Source organism: Callithrix jacchus, chromosome 4 (assembly GCF_049354715.1).
Source record: "Callithrix jacchus isolate 240 chromosome 4, calJac240_pri, whole genome shotgun sequence".
NCBI lineage: Eukaryota > Metazoa > Chordata > Mammalia > Primates > Cebidae > Callithrix > Callithrix jacchus.
The window spans coordinates 138,931,694-138,957,468 of record NC_133505.1 but is presented as its reverse complement, the minus strand read 5'-3'; the positions used below and the strand labels follow the sequence as shown (position 1 = coordinate 138,957,468).

General features: G+C 37.1%; 1 protein-coding gene across 1 annotated transcript in view; it reads left to right on the top strand.

Moving 5' to 3' along the window:
* MOXD1 (monooxygenase DBH like 1) overlaps positions 1 to 19,647 on the top strand; it is a 118,982-nt gene extending 99,335 nt beyond the window's left edge. The window contains exons 11-12 of the mRNA XM_002746967.6: positions 17,736 to 17,904; positions 18,398 to 19,647. Coding sequence (XP_002747013.1) covers positions 17,736 to 17,904; positions 18,398 to 18,562 — 334 coding nt within the window. The 3' untranslated portion in view covers positions 18,563 to 19,647. The remainder of the gene's footprint in view (positions 1 to 17,735; positions 17,905 to 18,397) is intronic.
* Positions 19,648 to 25,775: the final 6,128 nt, after the last annotated feature.

Below are 25,775 nucleotides of genomic sequence, written 5' to 3'. Positions count from 1 at the left end.
TCAAATAGCTGTTTCTCTTTCTCTTTACAGGAAAAATCACTTTATATTTTTACTACTTAAAACTTACACACGCTTATTATAAAATGTACAGGTAATGCAGAACAAGTTGTTATAAAAAAGGCAAAAGCAACCGCCTCAAATTCTACTCAAAATAAACATTGCTAACATGTTGATTGAATGTTATTATAAAAATCTGAGTATTTACGTAGCTATATAAAATGAATTGGTTAAATATGGTTATAAGAATATAATTTGTGCAGAATTTTAAACAAAACCATTGAATTTTAATTTTGTTTTAACTCATAAGAAAGAAACTAAAGTAAAACTGAACATTTGTTGCAATTTAAATAAATATTGTTGGTGGTGTTTTTAACCACAAGAAATAATATTTTATGAAGAGGATCTCAAATGTTGAGAAAACAGATCATAAAATCATGAAGTCATTAGATTCGCTATGTGTTTTAATTTTAGGTCATGAAAGATGAAGACATTTACACTCTCATGTTTTTTCCACCTCTGCTTTCTATACCACCAACTACTTATTATTTTTATTATAATTTTAATATTTTTGAGATTTTTAATTTTTACCCTTAATTATGATAATTTCCAGAATATTTAACATGACTCTAATATATAAATTGATTCAGTGATAACGAGACCATCCTGACAAACATGGTGAAACCCCGTCTCTACTAAAAATACAAAAATTAGCTGAGAGTGGTGATGCACGCCTGTAATCCCAGTTACTTGGGAGACTGAGGCAGGAGAATTGTTTGAACCCGGGAGGTGGAGGTTGCAGTGAGCCAAGATGGTGCCACTTCACTCCAGCCTGGTGACATAAAAAGATAACCATAATCTTTATGATTTCTACTTTAATGAGTTTTAAGTTTGAATCATTAGGATTTTATCTTCAAGTTGTCTAATCAGTAAAGGCTTCTGAGTGCCTTATGCCTCAAGTTCTTTTACATTTGGGAATTCTACACTGTTATTTGGACAGCACTTTGGTTGGATATAGTATTTTGGGTTCATATTTCTTTCCCTTGGGAGATCTCCCTGGATAAATGGAAGAATGTTTCCTTTACCTCTAGAATTCATACATTAAATTGAATACACTTTAGTGTCGAGGATCTGAATTAAGTTTTCCTGGAACACAAAGTGTTCTCTTTTTTTTAAGTTCTAAAAAACAAAAACAAAAACGGGCTACATATGCAGAAAGTGCAGGTTTGTTACATAGCTATATGTGTGCCATGGTGGTTTGCTGCACCTGTTGACCCATCCTCTAAATACCCTCTCCTCACCCCACAGCCCCCAACAGGCCCTGGTGTGTGTTGTTCCCCTCTCTGTGTCCATGTGTTCTCATTTTTCAGGTCCTACTTATGAGTGAGAGTATGTGGTGTTTGTTTTTCTGTTCCTGTGTTAGTTTGCTGAGGATAATGGCTTCCAGCTTCCAGCTTCATCCATGTCCCTGGAAAGGACATGATCTCCTTCCTTTTTATGGCAACATAGTATTCCACAGTGTATAGGTACCACATTTTCTGTATCCAGTCTATCATTGATGGGCATTTGGGTTGGTTCCATATCTTTGCTATTGTAAATAGTGCTGCGATAAACATACAAGTGCATGTGTCTTTATAGTAGCATAATTTATATTCTTTTGGGTGTATACCCAGTAGTGGGATTGCTGGGTCAAATGGTAGTTCTAGTTCTAGATCCTTGACAAATTGCCATACTGTCTTCCACAGTGGTGGAACTAATTTACATTCCCACCAACAGTGTGAACGTGTTCGTATATCTCCACAGCCTTGCCAGCATCTATTGTTGCCCGACTTTTTAATTATTGCCATTCTGACTGGCATGAGGTGGTATCTGATTGTGGTTTTGATTTGAATTTCTCTGATGATCATTGAGGTTGAGCTTTTTCTCATGTTTGTTGGCCACATACATGCTGTCTTTTGAGAAGTATCTGTTCATATCCTTTGCTGGCTTTTTGATGGGATTTTTGTTTTGTTTTCTTGTAAATTTGTTTAAGTTCCCTGTAAGTTCTAGGTATTAGACCTCTGTTGGATGGGTAGATCGCAAAAATTTTCTCCCATTCTGTAGGTTGTCTGCTAGCTCTGATGATAGTTTCTTTTGCTGTGCAGGAGCTCTTTAGTTTAGTTAGATACCATTTGTCAATTTTGGATTTTGTTGCAATTGCTTTTGGCATTTTTGTCATGAAGTCTTTGCCCATGCCTATGTCCTGAATGGTATTGGCTAGGAATTTTATGATTTGGGGTTTTACACTTAGCCTTTAATCCATCTTGAGTTAATTTTTGTATAAGGTGTTAAGGAAGGGGTTCAGTTTCAGTTTTCTGCCTATGGCTAGCCAGCTTCCCCAGCACCATTTAGTGAATAGGTGATCCTTTCCCCATTGCTTGTTTTTGTCAGATTTGTTGAAGATCAGATGGTTGAAGATGTCTGGTGTTATTTCTGAGGTCTCTGTTCTGCTCCATTGGTCTGTATGTCTGTTTTTTGTACCAGTACCATGCCATTTTGGTTACATAGCCTTAGTCAGGCAGCCTGATGCCTCCAGCTTTGTTCTTTTTGCTTAAGATATTCTTAGTTATACAGGGTATTCTTGAATTCCATGTGAAATTTAAAACAGTTTTTGCTAATTCTGTGAAGAATCTTGATGGTAGTTTGATGGGAGTCACATTGAATTTATAAATTACATTGGGCAGTATGGCCATTTTCATAATATTGATTTTTCCTATCCATGAGAATGGAATGTTTTTCCATTTGTTTGTGTCCTCTTTTATTTATTTGAGCAGTGGTTTGTAGTTCTCCTTCAAGAGGTCCTTGTTAGCTATATTCCTAGGTATTTTATTCTCTTTTTAGTGATTGTGAATGGAAGCTCATTCATGATTTGGCTCTCTGCTCATCTATTGTTGGTGTAAAGGAATGCTTGTGAGTTTGCACATTGTGATTATATCCTAAGACTTTGCTGAAGTTGCTTATCAGTTTAAGGAATTTGGGGGATGAGATGATGGGGTTTTCTAAATACAAAGTTGTGTCATCTGCAAACAGAGACAATTTGACTTCCTATTCGAATACCCTTTATTTCTTTCTATTCCCTGATTGCCCTGGCCAGAATATCCAATACTGTGTTGAATAAGAGTGGTGAGAGAGGGGATCTTTGTCTTGTAGTGGTTTTCAAATGGATGCTTCTGGCTTTTGCCCATTCATTATGATATTGGCTGTGGCAGTGACATAAATAGCTTTTATTATTTTGAGATATTCCCATTAATACCTCGTTTACTGAGAATTTTTAAGATGAAGAGATGTTGAATTTTATCAAGGCCTTTTGTGCATCTATTGAGATAATCATATTGTATCAATAGCTGTTTTTTCTTTGATTCTGTTTACATGATAGATTATATTTATTGATTTGCATGTGTTGAACCAGCCTTGTATTGATAAAGCCAACTTGATCATGGTGGATTACTTTTTGATGTGTGGCTGGATTCGGTTTGCCAGTATTATATTAAGGATTTTTGCAACAATGTTCATCAGGAATATTGGCCTGAAGTTTTCTTTTTTGTTGTTGTGTTTCTTCCTAGTTTTGGTATAAGAATGATGCTGGCTTCATAAAATGAGTTAGGGAGGAGTCCCTCCTTTTCACTTGTTTGTAATAGTTGCAGAAGGAATGGTACCAGCTACTCTTTGTACCTCTGGTAGAAATTCAGCTGTGAATCCATCTGGTCCTGGGCTTTTATTAGTTGGTAGGTTATTAATTACTGCCTCAACTTCAGAACTTGATATTGGTCTATTTAGGGATCCAACTTCTTCCTGGTTTAGCCTTCTGACAGTGTATGTGTCCAGGAACTTATTCATTTCTTCTAGATTTTCTAGTTTGTTTCCATAAAGATGTTTATAGTATTTTGTGATGGTTGTTTGTATTTCTGTGGGGTCAGTGGTGACATCCCTTTATCATTTTTTATTGTGTCTATTTGATTCTTCTCTCTCTTCTTCTTTATTAGTCTAGCTAGCAGTCTATTTTGTTAATTTAAAAAAATATGCTCCTGGATTCATTCATATTTTGGAGAGTTTTTCTTGTCTCTATCTCTGTCAATTCTTCTCTGACCTTAGTTATTTCTTGTCTTCTGCTAGCTTTGGATTAGTTTTCTCTTGTCTCTCTAGCTCTTCTAACTGTGATGTTAGGGTGTTGATTTGAGATCTTTCTAGCTTTCTGATGTGCTGCTGGATTCAGTTTGCCAGTATTATATTGGGCATGTAGTGCTATAAATGTCACTCTTAACACTTCTTTAGCTGTGTCCCAGAGATTCTTGTACATTGTCTGTTGGATTCAAAGAACTTCATTTCTGTCTTGATTTTATTATTTACCCAAGAGTCATTCAGGAGCAGGTTGTTCAATTTCCATGTATTTGTGTGGTTTAGAGTGAGTTTCTTAATCCTGAGTTCTAATTTGATTGCACTGTGGTCTGAGAGACTGTTTTTTATGTTTTGAGTTCTTTTGCATTTGCTGAGGAGTGCTTTACTTCCAATTATGTGGTTGATTTTAGAATAAGTGCCATGTGGCACTGAAGAGAATGTATATCCTGTTGGTTTGGGGTAGAGAATTCTGTAGGTATCTACTAGGTCCACTTGATTCAGAGCTGAGTTCAAGTCCTAATTATCCTTGTTAATTTTCTGTCCTGTTGATCTAATACTGAGAGTGGGGTGTTAAAATCTCCCACTATTATTGTGTGGGAATCTAAGTCTTTGTAAGTCTCTAAGAACTTGTTTTATGAATCTGGGTGCTCCTATATTGAGTGCATATATATTTAGAATAGTTAGATCTTGTCAAATTTTCCCTTTTACCATTATATAATGCTCTTTGTTTCTGTTTATTTTATCTCTGGTGGTTTAAAGTCTGTTTTGTCAGAGACTAGGATTGCAACCCTGCTGTTTTTTTTTTTTATTTCATCCAATTTCCAGTCTGTGTCTTTTAATTGGAGCATTTAGCCTATTTACATTTAAGGTTGATATTGTTATGTGTGAATCTGATCCTGTCATCATGCTGCTATTTAGTTATTTCGCACACTAGTTGATGCAGTTTCTTCATAGTGTCATTGGTCTTTATGTCTGGTGTGTTTTTGCAGTGGCTGGTACCAGTTTTTCCTTTCCAGATTTACTGCTTCTTTTAGGAGCTCTTCCAGGTCAGGCCTGGTGGTAGCAAAATCCCTCAGCATTTGTTTGTCTGAAAAGGATTTTATGTCTCTGCTTATGAGGCTTAGTTTGACTGGATATGAAATTCTGGGTAAAAAATTCTTTAAGAATGTTGAATATTGGCCCCCAATCTCTTCTGGCTTATAGAGTTTCTGCTGAGAGGTCTGCTGTTAGTCTGATGGGCTTTGCTTTGTAGGTGACCTGGCTTTTCTCTCTAGCTGCCCTTCATAGTTTTTCCTTTATTTTGACCTTGGAGAATCTGATGATTCTGTGTTTTGGGTTGATTTTCTCACGGAGTATGTTAATAGTGTTCTCTGTATTTCCTGAATTTGCATGTTGGCCTGTCTTTTAGATTGGGGAAGTTCTCCTTCATAATATCCTGAAGTGTGTTTTCCAGCTTGTTTCCATTTTCCCCATCTCCTTCTGGTACTCCAGTCAGGCATTGGTTCGGTCTTTTTATGAAGTCCCATATTTCTTGGAGGCTTTGTTCATTGCTTTTCATTCTTTTTTCTCTAGTCTTGTCTGCATGTCTTATTTCAGCAAAGTGACCTTCAAACTGGTATCCTTCCTTCCACTTTGTCGATTTGGCTATTGATATTTGTGTATGCTTCACAAAGTTCTCGGGCTGTGTGTTTTTTTTCTTTTTTTTTTTGAGATGGAGTTTCACTTTTGTTACCCAGGCTGGAGTGCAATGGTGCTATCTTGGCTCACTGCAACCTCCGCCTCCTGGGTTCAGGCAATTCTCCTGCCTCAGCCTCCTGAGTAGCTGGGATTACAGGCACGCGCCACCATGCCCAGCTAATTTTTTTTGTATTTTTAGTAGAGATGGGGTTTCACCATGTTGACCAGGATGGTTTCAATCTCTTGACCTTGTGATCCACCCACCTCGGCCTCCCAAAGTGCTGGGATTACAGGCTTGAGCCACCACGCCCGGCCCTCGTGCTGTGTTTTTCAGCACCATCAGGTTATTTATGTTCCTGTCTAAACTGATTATTCTTATTAGCAGTTCCTCAACCTTTTATTAAAGTTCTTAGCTTCTTTGCATTGGGTTAGAATATGCTCCTTTAGCTCAGATTAGTATTTATTGCCCACTTTCTGAAACCTACCTCTGTCAATTAATCCATCTGATCCTCCATCCAGTTCTGTGCCCTGGATGGACAGATATTGCAATCATTTGGAGAAGAAGAGACACTCTGGCCTTTTAAATTTTCAGCATTTGTTCACTGATTCTCATCTTCATGAGTTTGTCTAGTTTTGGCCTTTGAGGCTGCCGATCCTTGGATGGGGTTTTGTGGTGGCTTTTTGTTGATGCCATTGTTGTTGCTTTCTGCTTATTTTTCTTTCAGTGGTCAGATCCTTCTTCTGTAGGGCTGCTGCAGTTTGCTGGGGGTTCATTTCAGGTCCTATTCATCTGCTTCACTCCCACACTTGGAGATGTCACTCAAGGAGGCTGGAGAACAGCAAAGATGGGTCCCTGCTCCTTCTTCTGGGACCTCTGACCTCAAGGAGCACCAAGCTGTGCCAGAGGATTGCTTCTATACAGGGTGTCTGACAACCCTGTTGGAAAGTCTCACCCAGTTGTGTGGCACAAGGAACAGGACTCATTTAACAAAGCACTTTGTCCCTTGGTGGAGGGGATGTGCCTTGCTGGGGGAAAACCCACTCATCTGGACTGCCCGGATTCCTCAGAACTACCAGGAGGAAAAGCTAAGTCTGCTGGTCCACAGAGACGGTGGCTATCCCTCCTGCTAGGGGTTCAGGCCTAAGAAGATATACTTTCTCTCTCTGAGCCTCTGGCTGAAGTCACTGGAGTTCTTGCAGGAAAGTGCCACCCAGTAAGGAAGGATGGGTGAGGCCCGAAGAGGCTCTCTGGTGGAAGACAGCCACAGCCAGTGTGTTGGGCTGTGGGGGACAAGTCTTGGGACCAAGTCATCCAGCTTCCCTGGCTCCAGCAGGAGAAAAGTGCAGCCTAGAGCTATAGAGATGGATGCTGCCCTTCCCCAGCCCAGGGAGCTTAGTATGTTAGGCAGTTGCAAGTCCCAGTGCTGGCTGCTGCCCCTCTCCCAAGGAGCTCAAACAGCTTAGACAGCAGGCAGCTGCAGTGTTGGTCGCCCCTGCCCCTGGGAGTTCCATAGGCTTAAGCAGATTCCAGCTGAGAGGCTGTTGAGAATCTGCATGCTAGGCCCTGATGGCGATGGCGTGGGTTTGCAAGTAGGATCTTCAGATCCATGAGTTGCACAGTTCTGTTAAAAAAGCAGTTTCCCCAGCTGGGTAGCATACTCACTCACTGCCTCCCTTGGCTGAGGGGAGGGGGCTCCCCTGCCCTTTGTGACTCTCAGGTGGGCTGCCACACTAAACTGCTCTTCCTTCTCTCCATGAGTCACACCAGCCTCCTAGTCAGTTTTGATGAGAGAACCTGGATACCTCGGTTGTTGGTGAAGGAGTCACATGCTTATTATTGTATTTTTTTGATGGGAGCCTCTGAACACCACTGTTTCTAGTCAGTCATGTTGGCCTCACCCCACAAAGTGTTCTTTCATTACATATATTCACTCGTTTTCTTCATTTCAGAGAAATTTTCTTGTATTATGTCTACAAAATTTTTAAAAATCTATTTGAGCTTTTTCCTTAGGCATTTTCTCTTACAATTTTTCAAGAGTGTTTTTCTGGGCTGGGTGTAGTGGCTTATGCCTGTAATCCCAGCACTTTGGGTGGCCAAGACGAGCGGATCACTTGAGGTCAGGAGTTTGAGACCAGCCTGGACAACATGGTGAAACTAAATCTCTACAAAAAGTACAAAACTTAGCCAGATGTGGTGGCATGTACCTACTCAGGAGACTGAGGCAGGAGAATTGCTTAATTCTGGGAGGTGGAGGTTGCAGTGAGCTGAGATGGTGCCACTGTACTCCAACCTGGGCAGAGAGCGAGACATCATCCCCCTCCTGCAACAAGAGTGCTTTTCTGCTTTAATTTATTTTGTCTTAAATTTATTTCCTTTGGTCTGCAGTCTCCCGTTTCATCTCATTTTGTTGTTTTATCATCTTGTATTTGAGCTCTTATTTCATTGAATTCATGTTATTAAATAAGCTTATAACATGAAATCCTTGTTGGAATGATCTCCAGTATAATTAATTTTTATTTTCTTCTAGTTCTAGTTGTTCCTTTCTCTTTACAATTAATATGATATTAATTTTCTTTTCATCATATGTTGGCATGGTTATTGTCTTATTTCTTGCGTATGCTGACACTTTCATCCAAAACTTGTTTTCACCCTGATAACAATGTAGGTGAACTCTTGACTTCGTTTTAGGCATGTGCAAACCTAGTTTTCTTTCTCTCTACACCACAGTTTGAGGTTTTGGTGACATATTTTAGGTAAATACGCTCCTGTATTTTTAAAGAGTTTAGGGTGCAGGGAAGGAACTATGTACTCAATATTAGAATGTACAGGTTTTATGTTATTAAAAGTCTGCTCAAGGAAGTTTCCTACCTGGTTGTTACTGAATCACTATCCACGGAGTAATGACCCATGCTTTATATAATGTGGTCAACTTTGTCACAGCCCTCAAGCCTTCCTTTCTAGCAGGGAGACTCCATTTTACAGTGTGCTTTCCAACATTTATTTGCTCAGAGACTATGGGGAGCAGAGGTCTCCAACCCCCCAGGCCACACAGTAGGAGGTGAGTGGCAGGCAAGCGAGCAAAGCTTCATCTGTATTTACAGCTGCTCCCCATCACTTGCATTTCTGTGTGAACTTCACCTCCTGTCAGATCAGCAGCGGCATTCGATTCTTACGGAGAGTGAACCCTATGGTGAACTGCACATGTGAAGAATCTAGGTTGTACGCTCTTTGTGAGAATGTAATGCCTGATGATCTGTCACTGTCTCCCATCACCCCCAGATGGGACTATCTGAGCAGGAAAACAAGCTCAGGGATCCCACTGATTCTGCATTATAGTGAGTTGTATAATTATTTCATTATACATTACAGTATAATAATAGAAATAAAGTGCACGATAAATGTAATGTGCTTGAATCACCCTGAAACCATCCCCACTCATCTATTCCCCAGTCCATGCAATAATTGTTTTCCATGAAACTGGTCCCTGGTGGCAAAACAGTTGGACCACTGGTAGGGAGGACTGAAAGTTGTACCTTGTTGAGTTAGATTTGCTGGTGTTCTTCTTTAACAGTTAGACTGTAAAGTTTATGACATTGTATTATGTCTCTTTTTTGCCTGCTTGTTGATGATATATTTTTATCTATTTTGTCTTTATTTTTTGTAGCCATATTGCTTGAGGTGTAACTTACATACGATGATATGTATCTATTTGAAATGTAATGTTAGACAGTTTTTTCAGAGATATACACCTGTTTGGCTCCATCACAAACAAGATACAAACCATTTCCATCCCTCCTGAAAAGTTCTCTTATTCCTGTCTGGAAACAATCCCAGGAAACTGCACATTTGCCTTCTGTCACCATACATTAGTTTTATCTTTTCTAGATTTTATATAAATAGGATCATATATTATGTACTCTTTCATGCCTGGCTCCTTTTACTCAGAATGTTTCTGAGATTCATTTATGCTGGTGGATGTATCAGCAATTCATTCCTTTTTACTGCTGAGTAATATTCCCTTGTGTGGAGACATCACAATTTATTTATCAATTCACCAGTTGAAAGACATTTGGACTGTGGGTTTCTGGATGTAATGAAGAAAGCCACTATGAACATTATCACATTAGTCCTTATACAGACATACGTTTTCAACTTTCTGGGTTAATGTTCCATGTGGAATCACTGGGTTGTATGCTAAGCTTATGTTAACTCCATAAGACTCTGAAAATGTTCTTGAAATACCATCTTTTTTATTCCTACCAGTCATATGTAAGAACTCCTGTTATTCAATCAATATTCTTGGTAGTATTTTGTATCTTCAGTATTTTGTGTTTCATCCATTTTAAAGTATATCTAGTGGTATTTTCTTATGGCTTTATCTTCCATTTTCCTTCTGACTAATGATATTGAGCCTCTTTCCCTTGCTTATTCATTATTGTAAAGCAGGTTCACTGTGCAGATTGTCTGAGTCCAGTAAGACAGAACACACGTATACACAACAAGTTACATTAAATGGATTTATTGCTTACAGATAGGCAACGAAAACAAGAGAATCCTGGAATTTATTGCAAGCCAGTTTTCCAAAGCTCAGGAAATTTGCATGGAATGGATGGGGCCTCTACTGTACATGTCCCAGTTGCGTTGCAACTGAGAGACCTTGAAAAGCAGCCCATTATTGGTTTTATATCCCAGGGCTATGTGAGATTCTGGGCTAAAGCACTGAAGGACACTCTATTTCTGGGGAATCTCTTAGTTGGCTTGGAGTGTGATAACAAAATAGCTTAGACTGGGTAATTTACAAACTACAGAAAATTATTGCTTATTGTTCTGGGGATGGGAAAAATCCAAAATAAAGGCACCAGCAGTTTCAATGTCTGCTGAGGGCTTGCTCTCCATTTCCAAGATGGCACCTTCTTGCTGTGTTCTCACAAGGTAGAAGGTACAAGTGGAAGTTTCCCTAAAGCCTCTTTTATAAAGGCACTAATACCATTCATCAGTGTGGAATCCACTTGACCTAATTACTTCTGCAAGGCCCCACCTCTGAATACGCTGCAGTGGAGATTAGATTTCAACATGAGTTTTGGAGGGATGTGAACATTCAAACCCTATTGAGGGGTACTGGAACAGAACCTGGGCTATTCCAGTCAGTCCCTTCCTATCTCAAGATGTTGCATTTCCAGCACCTTCTGTAGTTATTCTTGAGAACTATAAGCAAAAATGAGAATGGATTGGATTGGTCCAAGGCCACCCAGAAAATTATCCTGAAGTTTTATATGTATATACACACACACACACAGATATATGCATATATATGTAGATATAGATGTGTGTGTGTGTGTGTGTGTGTGTGTGTGTACACACTCAGTCCTCTGCTTTTACAAATGCAGAACATGGGTTCTGCATCTGTGGATTCAACCAACTTCAGATTTAAAAAGTTTGAAAAAATTGCATTTATATTGAACATGTACAGAATATTTTTATTGTCATGATTCCCTAAACAGTGCAGCAATAATAACCATCTACATGGCATTTACATTGTATTAGGTATTATAAGTAACCTAGAGATAGTTTAAAGTAGATGGGAGGATGTGCATCGGTTACATATAATGACCACATCATTTTATATAAGTGTCCTGAACATCACAGGTTTTGCTATCCTCAGTCCTCCATGGAAACCAAGAACAGCTGTGTATTTTTTTAATTGTTTATTAGAATTTTTGTTCATTGTTAATTAAGTTGTTTTCTTATTATTGAATTATAAGAGTTCTTTACACTTTGGATGTAAGTACTCTGTTGAACTCATGTTTACAAATAATTTCTCCCAGTCTGTGGTTTGACTTTCATTTTTAGCTGTATTAATTCAAGTTTGTATTGTAATTTTTTTGTTTGTTTTGTGCTTTTGATATCCTGGCTAATAAATCTTTGCCTACTAAAGGGAAGACTTTCTCCTGTTTTTCCCCCGTGAAAAGTTCATAGTTTTAGCTTTTACATTTAGGTGGATCCATTTTGAACACATTTTTGTGTGTAGTGTGAGGTGAATTCAACATTCATTGTTTTTCATATAGCTATCAAGTTGTTCAAGAACCATTTAATGAAAGAAAACTACCTTTTTACTATTGAATTACTGTGGAATATTTGCTGGAAAATCATATGTCCTTATATTAGTTATTTCTGGACTTTTATTCTGTTTCATTGCTCTATATGGTTAGCCTTACTCTAAAACCACACCTAATTATTATAGTTTTATAGGAAGTCTTAAATGTAGGTCTCCAAACTTTGTTATTTTTTCCCAAAATTATTTTGATAGTCTAGGTTCATTCTATTTTCTCATATATATAAATCAATTTGTCAATTTCATTTAAAAAAAGGACCTGCTGGGATTTGATTGGGATTATATTGAATTTCTATATAATTTGATAGAATTAATACCTTAACAGTATTGAGTCTTCTAATCTATGAACATGGTATGCCTCTTACTTATTTACTGTTCTTTCATTTCTCCAAGCACTTTTTTTGTGGTTTTCAATATAGAAGTTTTACACGTTTTGTTAATAATATGTTTCTTTTTAAAGTTTTAGTATCCTTGTCTGCTAATTCTTTAATCTCAATCATTTCAATATCTTGGAGTATTGACTGATTTTTCTTCTGGTTAAGATTCACATTTACCTACTTGTCAATGTGTTTAATAATTTTTGACTAGACATAGATACTGGACATTATACACTTCGTGTTAATTAGTAGTAAGTCTGTTTTTATTTCTTCAAAGAGCCTTGTTAGTGTGAGTCTAGAATAGATGTTTACTCTGTGAAGTCAACAGAGACATTCCACTGTGGCTAGTTTGAGCTCCAATGTCTGCCAGCTCTATACAAGTTCGTTCTGGGAATTGTTTAGCTTATAATCTTCTAGTTGTTCATTGCCCAGTCTTGTGGATTTTTACTCCAAATATAGTTGGCTTATTGCTTAGTAACTGATTCAGAGGATCCTTATACAGATTTTCCCTCTGCAGTAGTCTACCTTGAATATGGAAGCTGCTGCAGACTTCTTTAACTCTGGTTTTCATCTCTTAATGTATTGACATCATCATTTTCTGTTTGAAAATCTTCTTTCCTGAACTATGGTTCAGAGAATGCTTCTAGGTAGAAGGCTGGGATGAACATAATATTCAAACACCTTATTTGTTTCCTTTCTTTTGGGGATCATAGTTCTGTGCTATTTTCCAGTGTCCAAACCAGCTGTTTCACATGGTTTGTTGATTTTTTTTTTTTTTTTTTTTTTTTTTTTTTTTACAGCAAGTTGGTTTCAGTTACTCCAACATGGCCAAAAGTAGAAGTCTGTTAATGAATTTTTGTTGCTTTTGCTAGTTTTTGATCACATTTACTTGCTTGATGGATGGAGAGTCTGTGATATAGTTCATTTAGTTACAAGTACACGAACACTCTTTCTTGGTTAAATTTTCCATCTGTCTTCCTTCCTTCTCTTTCTCTACTCCCAAGAAAGACACGAGCAATAAAACTTTTAAAACAGGAGTCCAGAAAGGCTCAGATAAGAAATGTAGCCACAGACTGTATTTCTCCATCTGCTTTTCTGTTTATGTGGAATAGGGGGACCAAGTATAAAAATCACTAAACTGTTAAAATATCCATTGATCAGTATGAATTTATAAGAACCCAGGAGGCGGAGGGTGTGGTGAGCTGAGATCACACCACTGCACTCCAGCCTGGGCAGCAGAGCAAGACTCCATTTCAGAAAAAAAAAAAAAGTAGATAGAGATATAAAGAAAGCAAAGCAGCGTTGTGAATTATAGGCTGATGGAGGGAGGATCAGCAGCTATTTTAGATTACTGAGGGCCTGTCTGATGAGATACTATTTGAACAAAGACCTAACTGCTGAGGATTATTTGATTTTATAAATGAAAACGATAGACAGTTTACTTTGCTAACAGTTAATACTCTATATATTGTGTCCTATGTATATTTAATAACATATATTTCTTCTCTTGATCAAGTTATATGACAAGGCTTTGGAATAAGAAAAACAGAATATTTTTCAGGTCTCTCTGATGAGTTATTGTTTCTTATTATAACGTTTTAAATGAGGTACCAGTCCAGGACATGAGACCCTAAAATGCTGCTTTTAATGTTTATGGTAAAACAGGTTACTGTGTATAGAAAATAAACTTAGACTCTGAAATTTAAAAAAAGGAATAAATAGAGTTATTTTTCAGTTAAAAATTAAAAATTACTCTACCATGGTGTATTGCAGTAAACTTTTCTATCTTGTTAGAAAAAATGTCTCAGAGTTTAGATGGAATTTACAAAGAAAATTACCCATCAGTATTAAAGCACTGTTTTTTATGGACTACAGTAATATATATAGTACCATTCACTTACATGCATGTATGGGTAGACATTTACACATTGACAAGATATGCATAAATGTAACTGCTTTTATTTCTATGACATTCCCAATTATTTCTAACTAATCCCTAGTCCCAGTAAGAGCAGAAATACTTGCTACTTCAAGGTTACCTGTTTATGGTTTAAAGCTTATTCATTTTGAAAAAAGTATTCAGGATAAATATTCACTTCTTCCGTCTGCTCTTTCCTCTAGAGGATGATCTAGAAGTGTGTAGGTTAGTGACGACAAGTAGGATGTTTACTAGTATGAAGTTATTACAGAACAGGGACCTAAACAAAGTCAGTAGGAGTGAAAAAGTGATGATAAATATGAGATAAAAATGCCTTCTCAGAAACGTTGGTGACCACATCCCAACATTCTGTCTCCAGCATGACAGTCTCCACATATCTCCACATGACGATCATTCTGTCTCCAGCATGACAGTCTCCGCATATCTCCACATGACAAACATTCTGTCTCCAACATAGGAGCCACTGGGCTTGTCCTTTCTACCTATCTGTTCTAAAAACTGACCAATGGGGTTACACCTCCTGTCACTTCATGTTGGGCAAACTCAATAATAGGCAATTTATTAAATTATCATAGCAGCAAAGCTTTTTAAGATTTCATCAGTGTATAATGGTCACACTATTCACTCTTACCGGCAAGGCTCCAGAACATTCGGAGGCTTTAGGCCACCTGAATACTCTAGTGCCACCTTGTGATGTTTTGGATGGTTACAGACTGATGATTTTCCCCTGGCATTTCTCTGGTTATAAAATTGATTTTCTCTTTTTCAAATTAGGCTTTTATCTTTTTGCAAAGTAAATTTTGTTTTTAATATTTGACTTAAAATGATCAATAGATATAGCTTTTAGTGCATCTAAAAAGACATTGTATGCAAATATAATAACTTCTTTCAAGTCAAGTTTTTGCTTTATGCTAATTCTTCATTGTATCCCTATACAAGTTGTCACAATATGTTTAATTTTAAAATGCTATGGATTTTAGGTCATTGCTAGATATGTTTAATGTAATGTGATGCTGATTACTCTTACTTTATGGTGCTTAACTTCAAGGTCCTTTTATAAAATAATGCATTTAAAACTCAACAAAGATATATTGATTTTGATTAAAGGAAATTAGAACTGGAAAATATAAAGATCTTCAGATATTACCTATTTTTCTCATTGTCTCACTTATAAGATATGGAGGAAATAATTCAATGTCGATGTTAAATATTTACCTTTATAACTCCAAAAATTAATAAAGAACTTTTAATTTACTTAAAAAGATGATATTCATTGTGCCTGAGTGGGTTATGTATGTCAGAGAGGGAGAGAGAGTAATGACATAAATAAATGATAAACTTGTGAAGATTGGCCAGGCGTGGTAGCTCACGCCTGTTATCCCAGCACTTTGGGAGGCCAAGGCGGGCAAATCAAGGTAAAGAGATTGAGACCATCCTGGCTAACATGGTGAAACCCTGTCTCTACTAAAAATACAAAAAAAAAAAAAAAAAAGCTGAGCATGGTGGCATGCGCCTATAGTTCCAGCTGCTCAGGAGGCTGAGGCTTGAACCTGGGAGGCAGAGGTTGCAGTGAGCGAAGACTACGCCACTGCACTCCAGCCTGGTGACAGAGCGAGACTCCATCTCAAAAAAAAAAATTGTGAAGACTAAATATGAGAATATATATTTCTCAGCTGCGATTATTGGGTGATTACTAGAAATTACTGGAACATCTTGGGATGTTATGGGTGCCAAATACTTCCTAGTTGCCGTGATAATTTCCTGCAAGGTCCATGGATTAATGTAAAATTTTGTGATATACCAACACTTACACTTTTCCCTTTGTCAGTAATCAATAATATAAAACTTACATTTAATGAAAGGCAACACCTGAAAAGTATCTTTTCAAGCAGGTCATGTCACTGTTGTGATTTTTTTTTCTTTCTTGGATATTTAGCATGTGTTTTTTGGAGTGGCAAGTGAAGGCAGAGTGTATTGTATATACAGTATTTTCCTTCTCAGTACATTTTAAAAATTCAGCTTTGAGGGATGCACGTTCAGATTTGTGACGGGTATATCATGTGAAACTGAGGTTTGGGGTATGAATGATCCCATCACCCAGGTAGTGAGCCTAGCGCCCAATAGGTGGCTTTTCAGCTCTTGCCTCCCCACTTCCCTCTCCCTCTAGTAGTCCCCGTGTCTGTTTTTCCAGCTTTATGTCTATGTGTACTCAGTGATTAGATCCCACCTATAATGAGAATACGTGGTTTTTGGTTTTCTGATTCTGTGTAATTAACTTAGGATAATGGCCTCCGGATACATCCATGCTGCTGAAAAGGCCATGGTTTCACTCTTTTTTGTAGCTATACAATATTTCATGGTGTATGTGTACCACATTTTCTTTAACCAGTCCACCTTTAATGAGCACATTGGTTGATTCCATGTTTTTGCTATTGTTCATCATATAGTGCTATGATGAACATACGAATCCGTGTGGTCTTTTTGGTGGAATGATTTATTTTCCTTTGGGTATATAACTAGTAATAGGATTGCTGGGTTGAATGGTAGGTAGTTCTGTTCTAAGTTCTTTGAGAAATCTACAAACTGCTTCCACAGTTGGCTGAACTAATTTACATCGCCACCAACATGTATAAGCATTTTCTTTTCTCTGCAATCTTGGCAATATCATTTTTTTTTTTTTACATTTTAATAATAGCACTTCTGACTGGTGAGATGGTATCTCACTCTGGTTTTATTTGGAATTTTCTGATGATTATTAGTGATGTGGAACATTTTTTCTTTTTTTTTTTTTTTTGGCCTTATGTATATCTTCTTTAGAGAAATGAGTAAAATTTTTAAAACGTTGATCACATTTTTTTTGTATTTATCTTCTCACTTAGCTAAGCCAAAACAGAGCAGCCAGCAGTGATCAGGCTTTTCTAGTGGAAGGATTTGAACTTTTCATCTCTCACAGTATCTTTTAGGCACCTGCAGTTTTCTTGATTACAGCATTAGCATCGTACTCTTCAGAAATGATGCTTACCAGTTAATTCGTTAACTAGAACTAAAACAAATTAGTGTAGAAGTGTGAGATTTTGTGGAAAATTTCTGAGACAAAATTATTTATTTAAAGTTGACTGGGCATGGTGGCTGAGGCCTCTAATCCCAGCACTTTCAGTGGTGGAGGTGGGAGGGTTGCTTGAGCCCAGGAGCTCCAGAACAACCTTTGCAACATAGCGAGAAGCCGTCTCTATTTAAAAAAAGAAATTAAAAATAAAATTAATGCCCATCCGCTACTAAAAAGGTAACTATTCTTTGAAAAGATTTTATTTGGTACATTTCTTCTAGTAGTTGCTGATGAGTTCATTAATGTTTTGCATTAGGTCAGCTATGTGTGTGAAAATGAATAAGCGTGAGATCTGTTTTAGGAAGTTGAAAAGTAAAGGAAACGCTAGTGCATTTGTTCTGAATACGACTAATGATGCCTTTTAAATTCAGGACCTGGCCTTTCATTATCAAAAGCCCCAAGCAGTATAAAAACCTTTCTTTCATGGATGCAATGAATAAGTTTAAATGGACTAAGACGGAAGGCCTCTCCTTCAACAAGCTGGTCCTGGGCCTACCAGTGAACGTGAGATGTTCCAAGACAGATAATGCCGAGTGGTCGGTAAGCTCTTTTTAAGCTCTGGCAACACAGATGGCACATTTTATCTTAATCTATTACAGGAAAACCTAAGGAGAAGACAAGTATCCATAAATCCAAGGGTCCAGTTGCATTTTAATGTCTGATAATTTATTTGTTCAATGATTACTTGGGTTATTTGTTCAATCATTTCTTCAATGATTACTTGATTGAAAACTCCTCTTTCCACCCTCTTTCAAGAGATAAACTAATTCCAAAACTAAACTTGGGATACAGCAGGAATAGGCTGGAATAAATGCTGCAAAAACAATAGAACTTGCTTTGTATTCTTTTCCAAAGGAGTGCCTGGCCCTGTTTGCTGTTTCCTCGTAAACCCTAGGTTTCTGACTCCCCCAGCGTGTGACTCCTTTGGTAACCACTCCTGCCCCCTGCAGAAGTGTGGGCAGCTGAGCATGCTTGGTCACTGCCCTGCTGTAAATCAGATGCTCATTTGCATTGTTTGTGCTTCCGTTTTCAGATTCAAGGAATGACAGCATTACCTCCAGATATAGAAAGACCCTATAAAGCAGAACCTTTGGTGTGTGGCACATCTTCTTCCTCTTCCCTGCACAGAGATTTCTCCATCAAGTTGCTTGTGTGTCTTCTGCTACTCAGCTGCACGCTGTGCACCAAGCGCTTGTGATCAAAATCCTGTTGGACTTGACAATGTTTTCTGTGATCTGAACCTGTCATTTGAAGTACAGGTTAAAGACTGTCCACTTTGGGCATGAAGTGTGTGGAGACTTTTCTTCCCTATTTTCCCTCCCTCCTTTTTCCTTTCCATGTTACATGAGAGATGTCAATTCAGGTTCTCTTCTCTTCCTTAGAAATATCTGATGTTATATACAGAAGATCAATAAAATAAAACTGGCCTGACTTAAGAGAACCATTTTTTAAAAATCGGGCTGTCACGTGGGAATAAAAGAATTCTTTATTTCCTACTACATTCTGTTTTATTTAAATACTCATTGTTGCTATTTCACTTTTTGACTTGACCTTTGTATTTCTTTAAAAAATTCCTTTCTTTTATAAAAGGGACTACTCTTCATTCTCGTTTTCTTTTCCTTTCTTGTTCTTCTAGTGTGACTTCCCAGGTGTAACCACAGTTCTTCCTGTCTTTAACACTGTCCAGTTCTGGTCTTCTCTGTGAACTACCATTGGGCCCTTTACCTCAATGCTTTATGTTGATGCCCACTCTAGGTCCCTTGTTTAGCTGAGTCCCTTGGTTCCCCAAATGACCCCACACCCATCTTACTTTTTTTCACCTTCCCTTTTTAGTACTGGCCAGTTGAGGTTTTCTTGAGCTCTGTCACTATCTGAACAGAAAGAGCCTATGGGAAACATAGAAAGGGCGTGTATCAATAACTGATCATAGGCTGAGTAGAAAAATGTAGCTGGCTGCAAGCCCTGTGCTGTGAGGGGACTTGTGTGAGATTCCAGGTCAAAGACCGACCATGTGAGCCCGTCCAGGAGGGTATAAGGTCTGAATAGTTCCTTGCTGACTGTTGGGTGACACATGTACCACATACTGGCTCAATTTAAGTCATGGTTCTATTGTAGATTTATTTTTATATTAGTAAATAAACTACTTTAAATTGTCACCAGTTGAAACTCTCGTCACTCTTTTGGTTTTCTTTGTGTAGCTCAGCCAAATCTTGTTTTATGTCCTGTCTTCATCTCTTAAGCTAAATCTGTTTGGATCATATTAATAAACTAAATGAAATTACACTTTTGTGTGGTATTTTATATGCCTTTTGAGAAAAGTAAGGGGTTCAGTACTAGTATTCTCAGTAAAAGTCAATTAAGAATGTTGCATTTTTCATTCCATTTTGAAGTTCTTTTTGCCCTACAGTGTCTTCAACAAACCACACTGCTTTTTAAACAAATATGCTTTGGAGTATTTTCTTTTTGATTCTTAGAACTTGTACATTTGATGAAATGTTTTTAATATTTATGAGGCATATTTTAAGAGTTTGCTTTTAATTTTATAAGTGCTATTTCACATTCCATGAGTTTCCATTCAAATATGTATATGAGAAATATAATTCCAAACACTCCCAATTTGAAATTTTATGTTTATTTTTACTTAAGAATTTCTGAATTTGAGGTATCTGGGTCAAACAATTTCCTCCTGAGATTCTGTAATATTATATTTGTTCTTACCAAGAGCAAATGTTCGGTAATATTATATTTGCTCTTGGTAAGGAAGGTGAACATACCTGCTAGAAGAGGGTAAACTGCTTTGGAAGCTGATATTTGTGGAGCCAGATCAGGGAATCTGTATTTCCATTGATGTTACTAAGAAGAAAGTTGACTTTTTTTTTTTCTAGAAATTCTCATGAATATATGTGATTTCAAGGAATTGACTCCATTTCAAATTAGGATAGGATATCTGTTGCAAGTTCTATGGAATTCTGATTATAGTCTAAGTTATTTGATCTTACGTTGAGCACACCTTAACAGCCGGACTTTTCAGTACTTTTTCATAGAGGCTTTTAATTGCTTCCCTGGATTAAATAACATCACCTGGCACCTAGGCTATCAGGCACAAGTGCCCGAAACTTCGGGGAGAATAAGGTCTCCGTGTACGATGGTCCCTGGTTGGATTGTTAGGTTCAGAGAGTGTGGGGAAGACATAACTGATGAAGCCAATATTCATCAGTGCCATGTGAAATTGAGGGTATCCGGGGTGATCTTTTTTTTTTCTGAAAGGGGCTCAGGCAGAACCAAAGGAGTCCTAGCAGTCATAAGAGTGTTGTAGTCAATAGAGGTGGACATATTAAGACTTTTGAACTTTGTTCTAATGGCTCCAGAGGCCAATGACGGGTGGCAAATAAAAGGACATTTGGAAGCAGTATGTAATGGCCATGCATAATTTGCTCAGCCAAACTCATTATTGGGTATAAAAGCCATTTCCATTTTTAATATAGGTATTGCTGATTTAACAGCTTTGAAATTAAAATATTTTTATATCTCTAAGCATTTTCTTATATTTAGGTTATAATAAATGGGATCATGGAAATAATCATTGCATATTTTCGAGAATTTTGATGAAATATTGCCAGATATCTTTAACTTATTTTCAAATGGTTTGGAAAAATATCTATCTATCTATCTATTTGCCTAGCTGTCTATCATCTATCCATCTGGCATCTGTCTATGTATCTACAGAGGATGACATGTGCAATGTAATAATGGGTGAGTCTGGTTGGAGAACGTAAGATTTCTTTGTACTGTTGTCACAATTTTTTAAGTTGGAAATTATTTCAGAATAAAAAGCTAGAAATGAAAAACACATCATGAGAAATCCAGCTCCAGCACAGTGATCCAGGTAGGTTTTCTTCCCTATGCAGTACTCCTACATTTTGAGGTGACAAAGAGAGAAACTAGGTGGTGCTTACTCCCCAGATGCCCCTGGGAGAGGGTAGAGATGACTGAAAGTCTGTCAGTTCTGACTGAAGATAGGATGTGCTTCCAGCTTGAAAATAAAAAAACAGAAACCAGAGGGCTTGAGGGACTGAGGGAATGAGGAAAGATCTAAAAAAAAAAAAAAAAAAAAAAAAAAAAAATGCAAGGGATATTGCAGGCTGGGAGTCACTTAAAAGTACATAATATTTATTTTGCTCTCTCCCAATTATAAACCTAATGTATAATAATGCCCATTTGCTAAAGAAAATTTAGAAAATTATGGTAATTTTAAAAAATAATAAAATCTGTTAATCCCATTGCCCAGAGAATTAATACAACCTCTTAATAAATAAAATCTGTTAATCCTATTGCCCACTTTTAACTTTTACATCATATGCTTCTAGTATATGCTTGTGGAGGTGTATATTTGTGTGTATTCATTTATAGGTAGAGAGATATCAGGGAACAGTAGCTTCTGAAACAAATTCTAAAATAACAATGCTTTAACACATATTTATTTTGTATTCAATTAATTGCTCAATGTTCCTTCTTGTGGTGATTCTGGGACCCAGGATCCTGTGGCCTTACCATACCTAGGGCCTTGGGATCATCTGCATTCAGCCTGCTAATGGAGAACGACTTGATCTAGAAGGGACAGAAATCACTTCCACTTTCACCAGGTTGGTTAAAATAAGTCACATGGCCTCACTGAAATGCAAGCGGGGCTAGGAATGTCATCCCTCTGTGGGTACCTGGAGAATGGCAACACTACAGAAAGGAAGCCATCTCGGCTGAAATCCAGACTTTTAGTAAAATTGACTTTCACCTACTCATGATTCCAAGATTTTGAGTTTTGAAAACAATGACCAAATCAACATAGTGTTGTCAACTGTATGTTTGGCAAAATAGGATACTAAACAGAATAGTTACTATTCATTTAATAAAGTAACAGATTGTATTGAGACTATGTTGAGCCAAGCTCCATACTGTGTTGGGCTTATAATTGTGATGAAGCTCATAGCTGAATACACTAAACCTCCTATCACCAACATTTCATTTTACAAAATGGAAGGATTCAAAATAAATATCAGTTCTTCAAATTGAATAAACTTAGCTTTACAGAAAGCTTACATCATCATCATCATCATGGACCATCCTTTCTCCGTAGATTATTAGGACTTTGGACTTAGTTTATATCTTTTTGATCATCTCAGCCCTACAAAACCTTGACGGATGTATCTAAAGCCAACGTACTCAAACTGGTACTTCACGAGTAGAAAATGGTCAATTGAACAGACTAATGAAAGCATCCATTACTCCCCAGGTTAGAGCTGTGATCCATGGAAAATATTGTTACATACTTAAACAGGCCTCATGCGTAACAGCTCTGTCTTAAATATAATACTGTACATTTGAAAGTCCAAGAAGAGTTTTGTAGTATGGAACATTTCTCAAACTCATTTCACCAAACCCCTGTTGTGGTAGAGCAATGTTCCCCAAGGAACAAACTCTGGGGCACACAACTTGAGCAGAGCATGTCCAGGTTTCTTTAACAAGTTTGCAGAAACTTCCAAACTGTTCATTGGCAACTATAAAACATAGCCAAACAGACATACGCCTTTCACTTGTGTTCACTGATCTATTTCGTATTTGCTGTCCTATTTTGCCAATACACAAACACATCATCCATTTTTTTTTTTTTTTTGAGGCATTTCTCAAGCACTCCTCCCATATCAGCTGCCTGAGTAGCTGGAACCACAGGTGTGCACCACCATGCCTGGTTATTCTTTTCCTTTTTTTTTTTGTAAAGACAGGGTCTCACCATGTTGCCCAGGCTCTGCTCAAACTCCTGAGCTCAAGCAATCCATCTGCCTCGGCCTCCCAAAGTTCTGGGATTATAGGCTTGTGCCATTGTTCCTGGCCCTCAGTGTTTTATTAATCTAGAGTGGTACAACTTACAGAAAAACATGAAAAAACAATTCACCATTTTCTAAAAGAATTATTTCTGAATTATTTTCTAAATGAATTATTTGACATCAATAAGTTATTTAAGAAATGTTGACAAGGCTGCATATCTTTGGAACATTTCACCTATAGATACAGACTGCCTTTATTTCATAAGTAATTTTAATCCTTAAGAGAAAGCTAAATTTCAAAATCATGCCTTATTTCCCAACGATGGTAGCAGTAAACATTAGAAAACAAAATTTATCAGATGAGTTATAAGCGACTCTTTTTAGCCAGTCACAGCCTTTTTCCCTCCTTCCCTTCCTCACTCCCTCCTTTCCTTTCCTTCTTTCTTTCTCCCTTTCTTTCTTTTTTTTTTTTTTTTTTTTTTTTTGAGACAGTGTTTTGCTTGTTACCCAGACTGGAGTGCAATGGCACGATCTCAGCTCACTGCAACCTTTGCCTTCTGGGTTCAAGTGATTCTCCTGCCTCGGCCTCCCTAGCAGTTGGGATTACAGGCACGCACCACCACACCCAGCTAATTTTTTGTTTTTTCAGTAGAGACAAGGTTTTACTATGTTGACAAGGCTGGTCTCAACTCTTGACCTCAAGTGATCCACCCACCTCAGCCTGGCAAAATGCTGGGATTACAGGCGTGCGCCATCGTGCCTGGCCAGCTTTCTTGCTTTCTAAGGGTCTTCCATCACAAAGAACAAAATATTTGCAGTGACTTGTTTCTCATCATGATATTGCTAAATTGCTTAACCATAACGAAGACCTTATGTTAAAAAGGCAACTTTTAATGAAAGTTATTTTGTAGGGTTCCCTTCACTGTCCTTTGACTAACAATGGCATGAGGACTCTGTGGCCTCAATCTAAGGTTTATTTAATAAAGACATTTCTTTTCCAATTTCTTTAATATTTGTTGTGGAACTGATATAATGTGAAAAAAGGAATTTGGAGGGAATAATACACATATGTAGAATGAAAGTCTGACTTACACAAGTTTCCCTCTTATTTTTTAATAATCCATTAAATACTGCCAATCAAAATAATGCCATACATTTTTATAATGCTTTGGAATTTGCAAAGTGTTTTCACAGTATTTTCATTAATTAAAGAGAATCTCATGAAAACTTCTTTTACAAATGAATAGTTATACTCAGAAAAGGTACGTAGACAGCATGTTGTACTGTGGTGATTATGGGAGACCTAATTTCCATTTGCTTTATTTTAAACTATGTGAACATAAACTATATCCAAAATGACTTAGTAAATTTCTCTTTTCTCATCAGTAAAGTAGTGATAATAATTTCTTATGTTAAGAAGTTGCTTTGTGGATTAAATATGGTAATAAAGATACAGCATCTGACACAGTGAACTCAGACAGTATCAGTGTTCTTCTTTTCTTTGCATGACTCCACATTTAAAGTACATAATTCCTGGCAACAGATGCAGGTTTTCTGTTTTATTTTCTATACCATTTTCCAGATATAATCAATTGAAATTTGGCTGTAACTAAATCAGTTCTTCCAAGTGAATGACACTTCATCAAATGAATATTAGGTCTGAGTGAATTTGGCAATCACTCTCAAAAAGAAAAAATTAATGACTGGCTGCTTGTCAGTTCTCATGTTTCCAAAGAGGAAAGACATTATACTTTGTTCTTTTTCCTCCTGGAAATAATCTGCTCTTATTGAAACTAATAAAGTTAAAATGAACTAATGTGCCTTTTTTGTTTTTCTATGATTTGCAAGAATGGAGTTCTAGTTTTGTATGAGGAAAGCTTTATAATTTTGGTCTATTTTTCATTTCTTCATGAGACTTTTTCTTCCATATTTGGTTAATGTATCTTCACCTCAGTTTGACTGTTGCATAAATTGTCTTCTCTTCTGATAATACATTTAAAAGAGAGATTGTTTTGAAATAAATCTATCAAATAAAACCAAATATATTAACTGAAAATAAGGAATGACATGAAAAATAAAGGGGAGAGGAGAGCTCTGTATATTAGACAAGGGAAATGTTTCTCTCCTACAGCCATTAGATGGATTACTGCATATCTGAAAGAAATCCTGCCAACATTGGCTTCCCAGCTCTGCCCCCACCCTTCCCAGCTCTGACTCTACCAACTTCTTTCCTTATTACCTTTATTTTTTGCTAATTCTAAATTCAGATTATCTCAAGCTTTTTAAAGATTTTTAAATCTCCCATTTTTATGATTAACAGAGATTTCCTAATGTCTGTTCTTTGCTTAAGTGACATGTGGTTGTACAGATGGGTTCTTCAGGAAGTCCATATGCAGCCTTTAAATAATTTTAAAATAATTCTTCTTGAGGGCTAAGCTCTAAGATCAATCTTAAGTCTCTTAACCTTTTACGGTAGTGATTCTAAGCCTCTTTTGAAATTATTTAAATGTTTAGTTTGTTGTGGCTTGCATTTGATACTCACCTTCTGTTTTGAGATTACTGTATTTAGATATTTAACATCCTGTTCTTTAT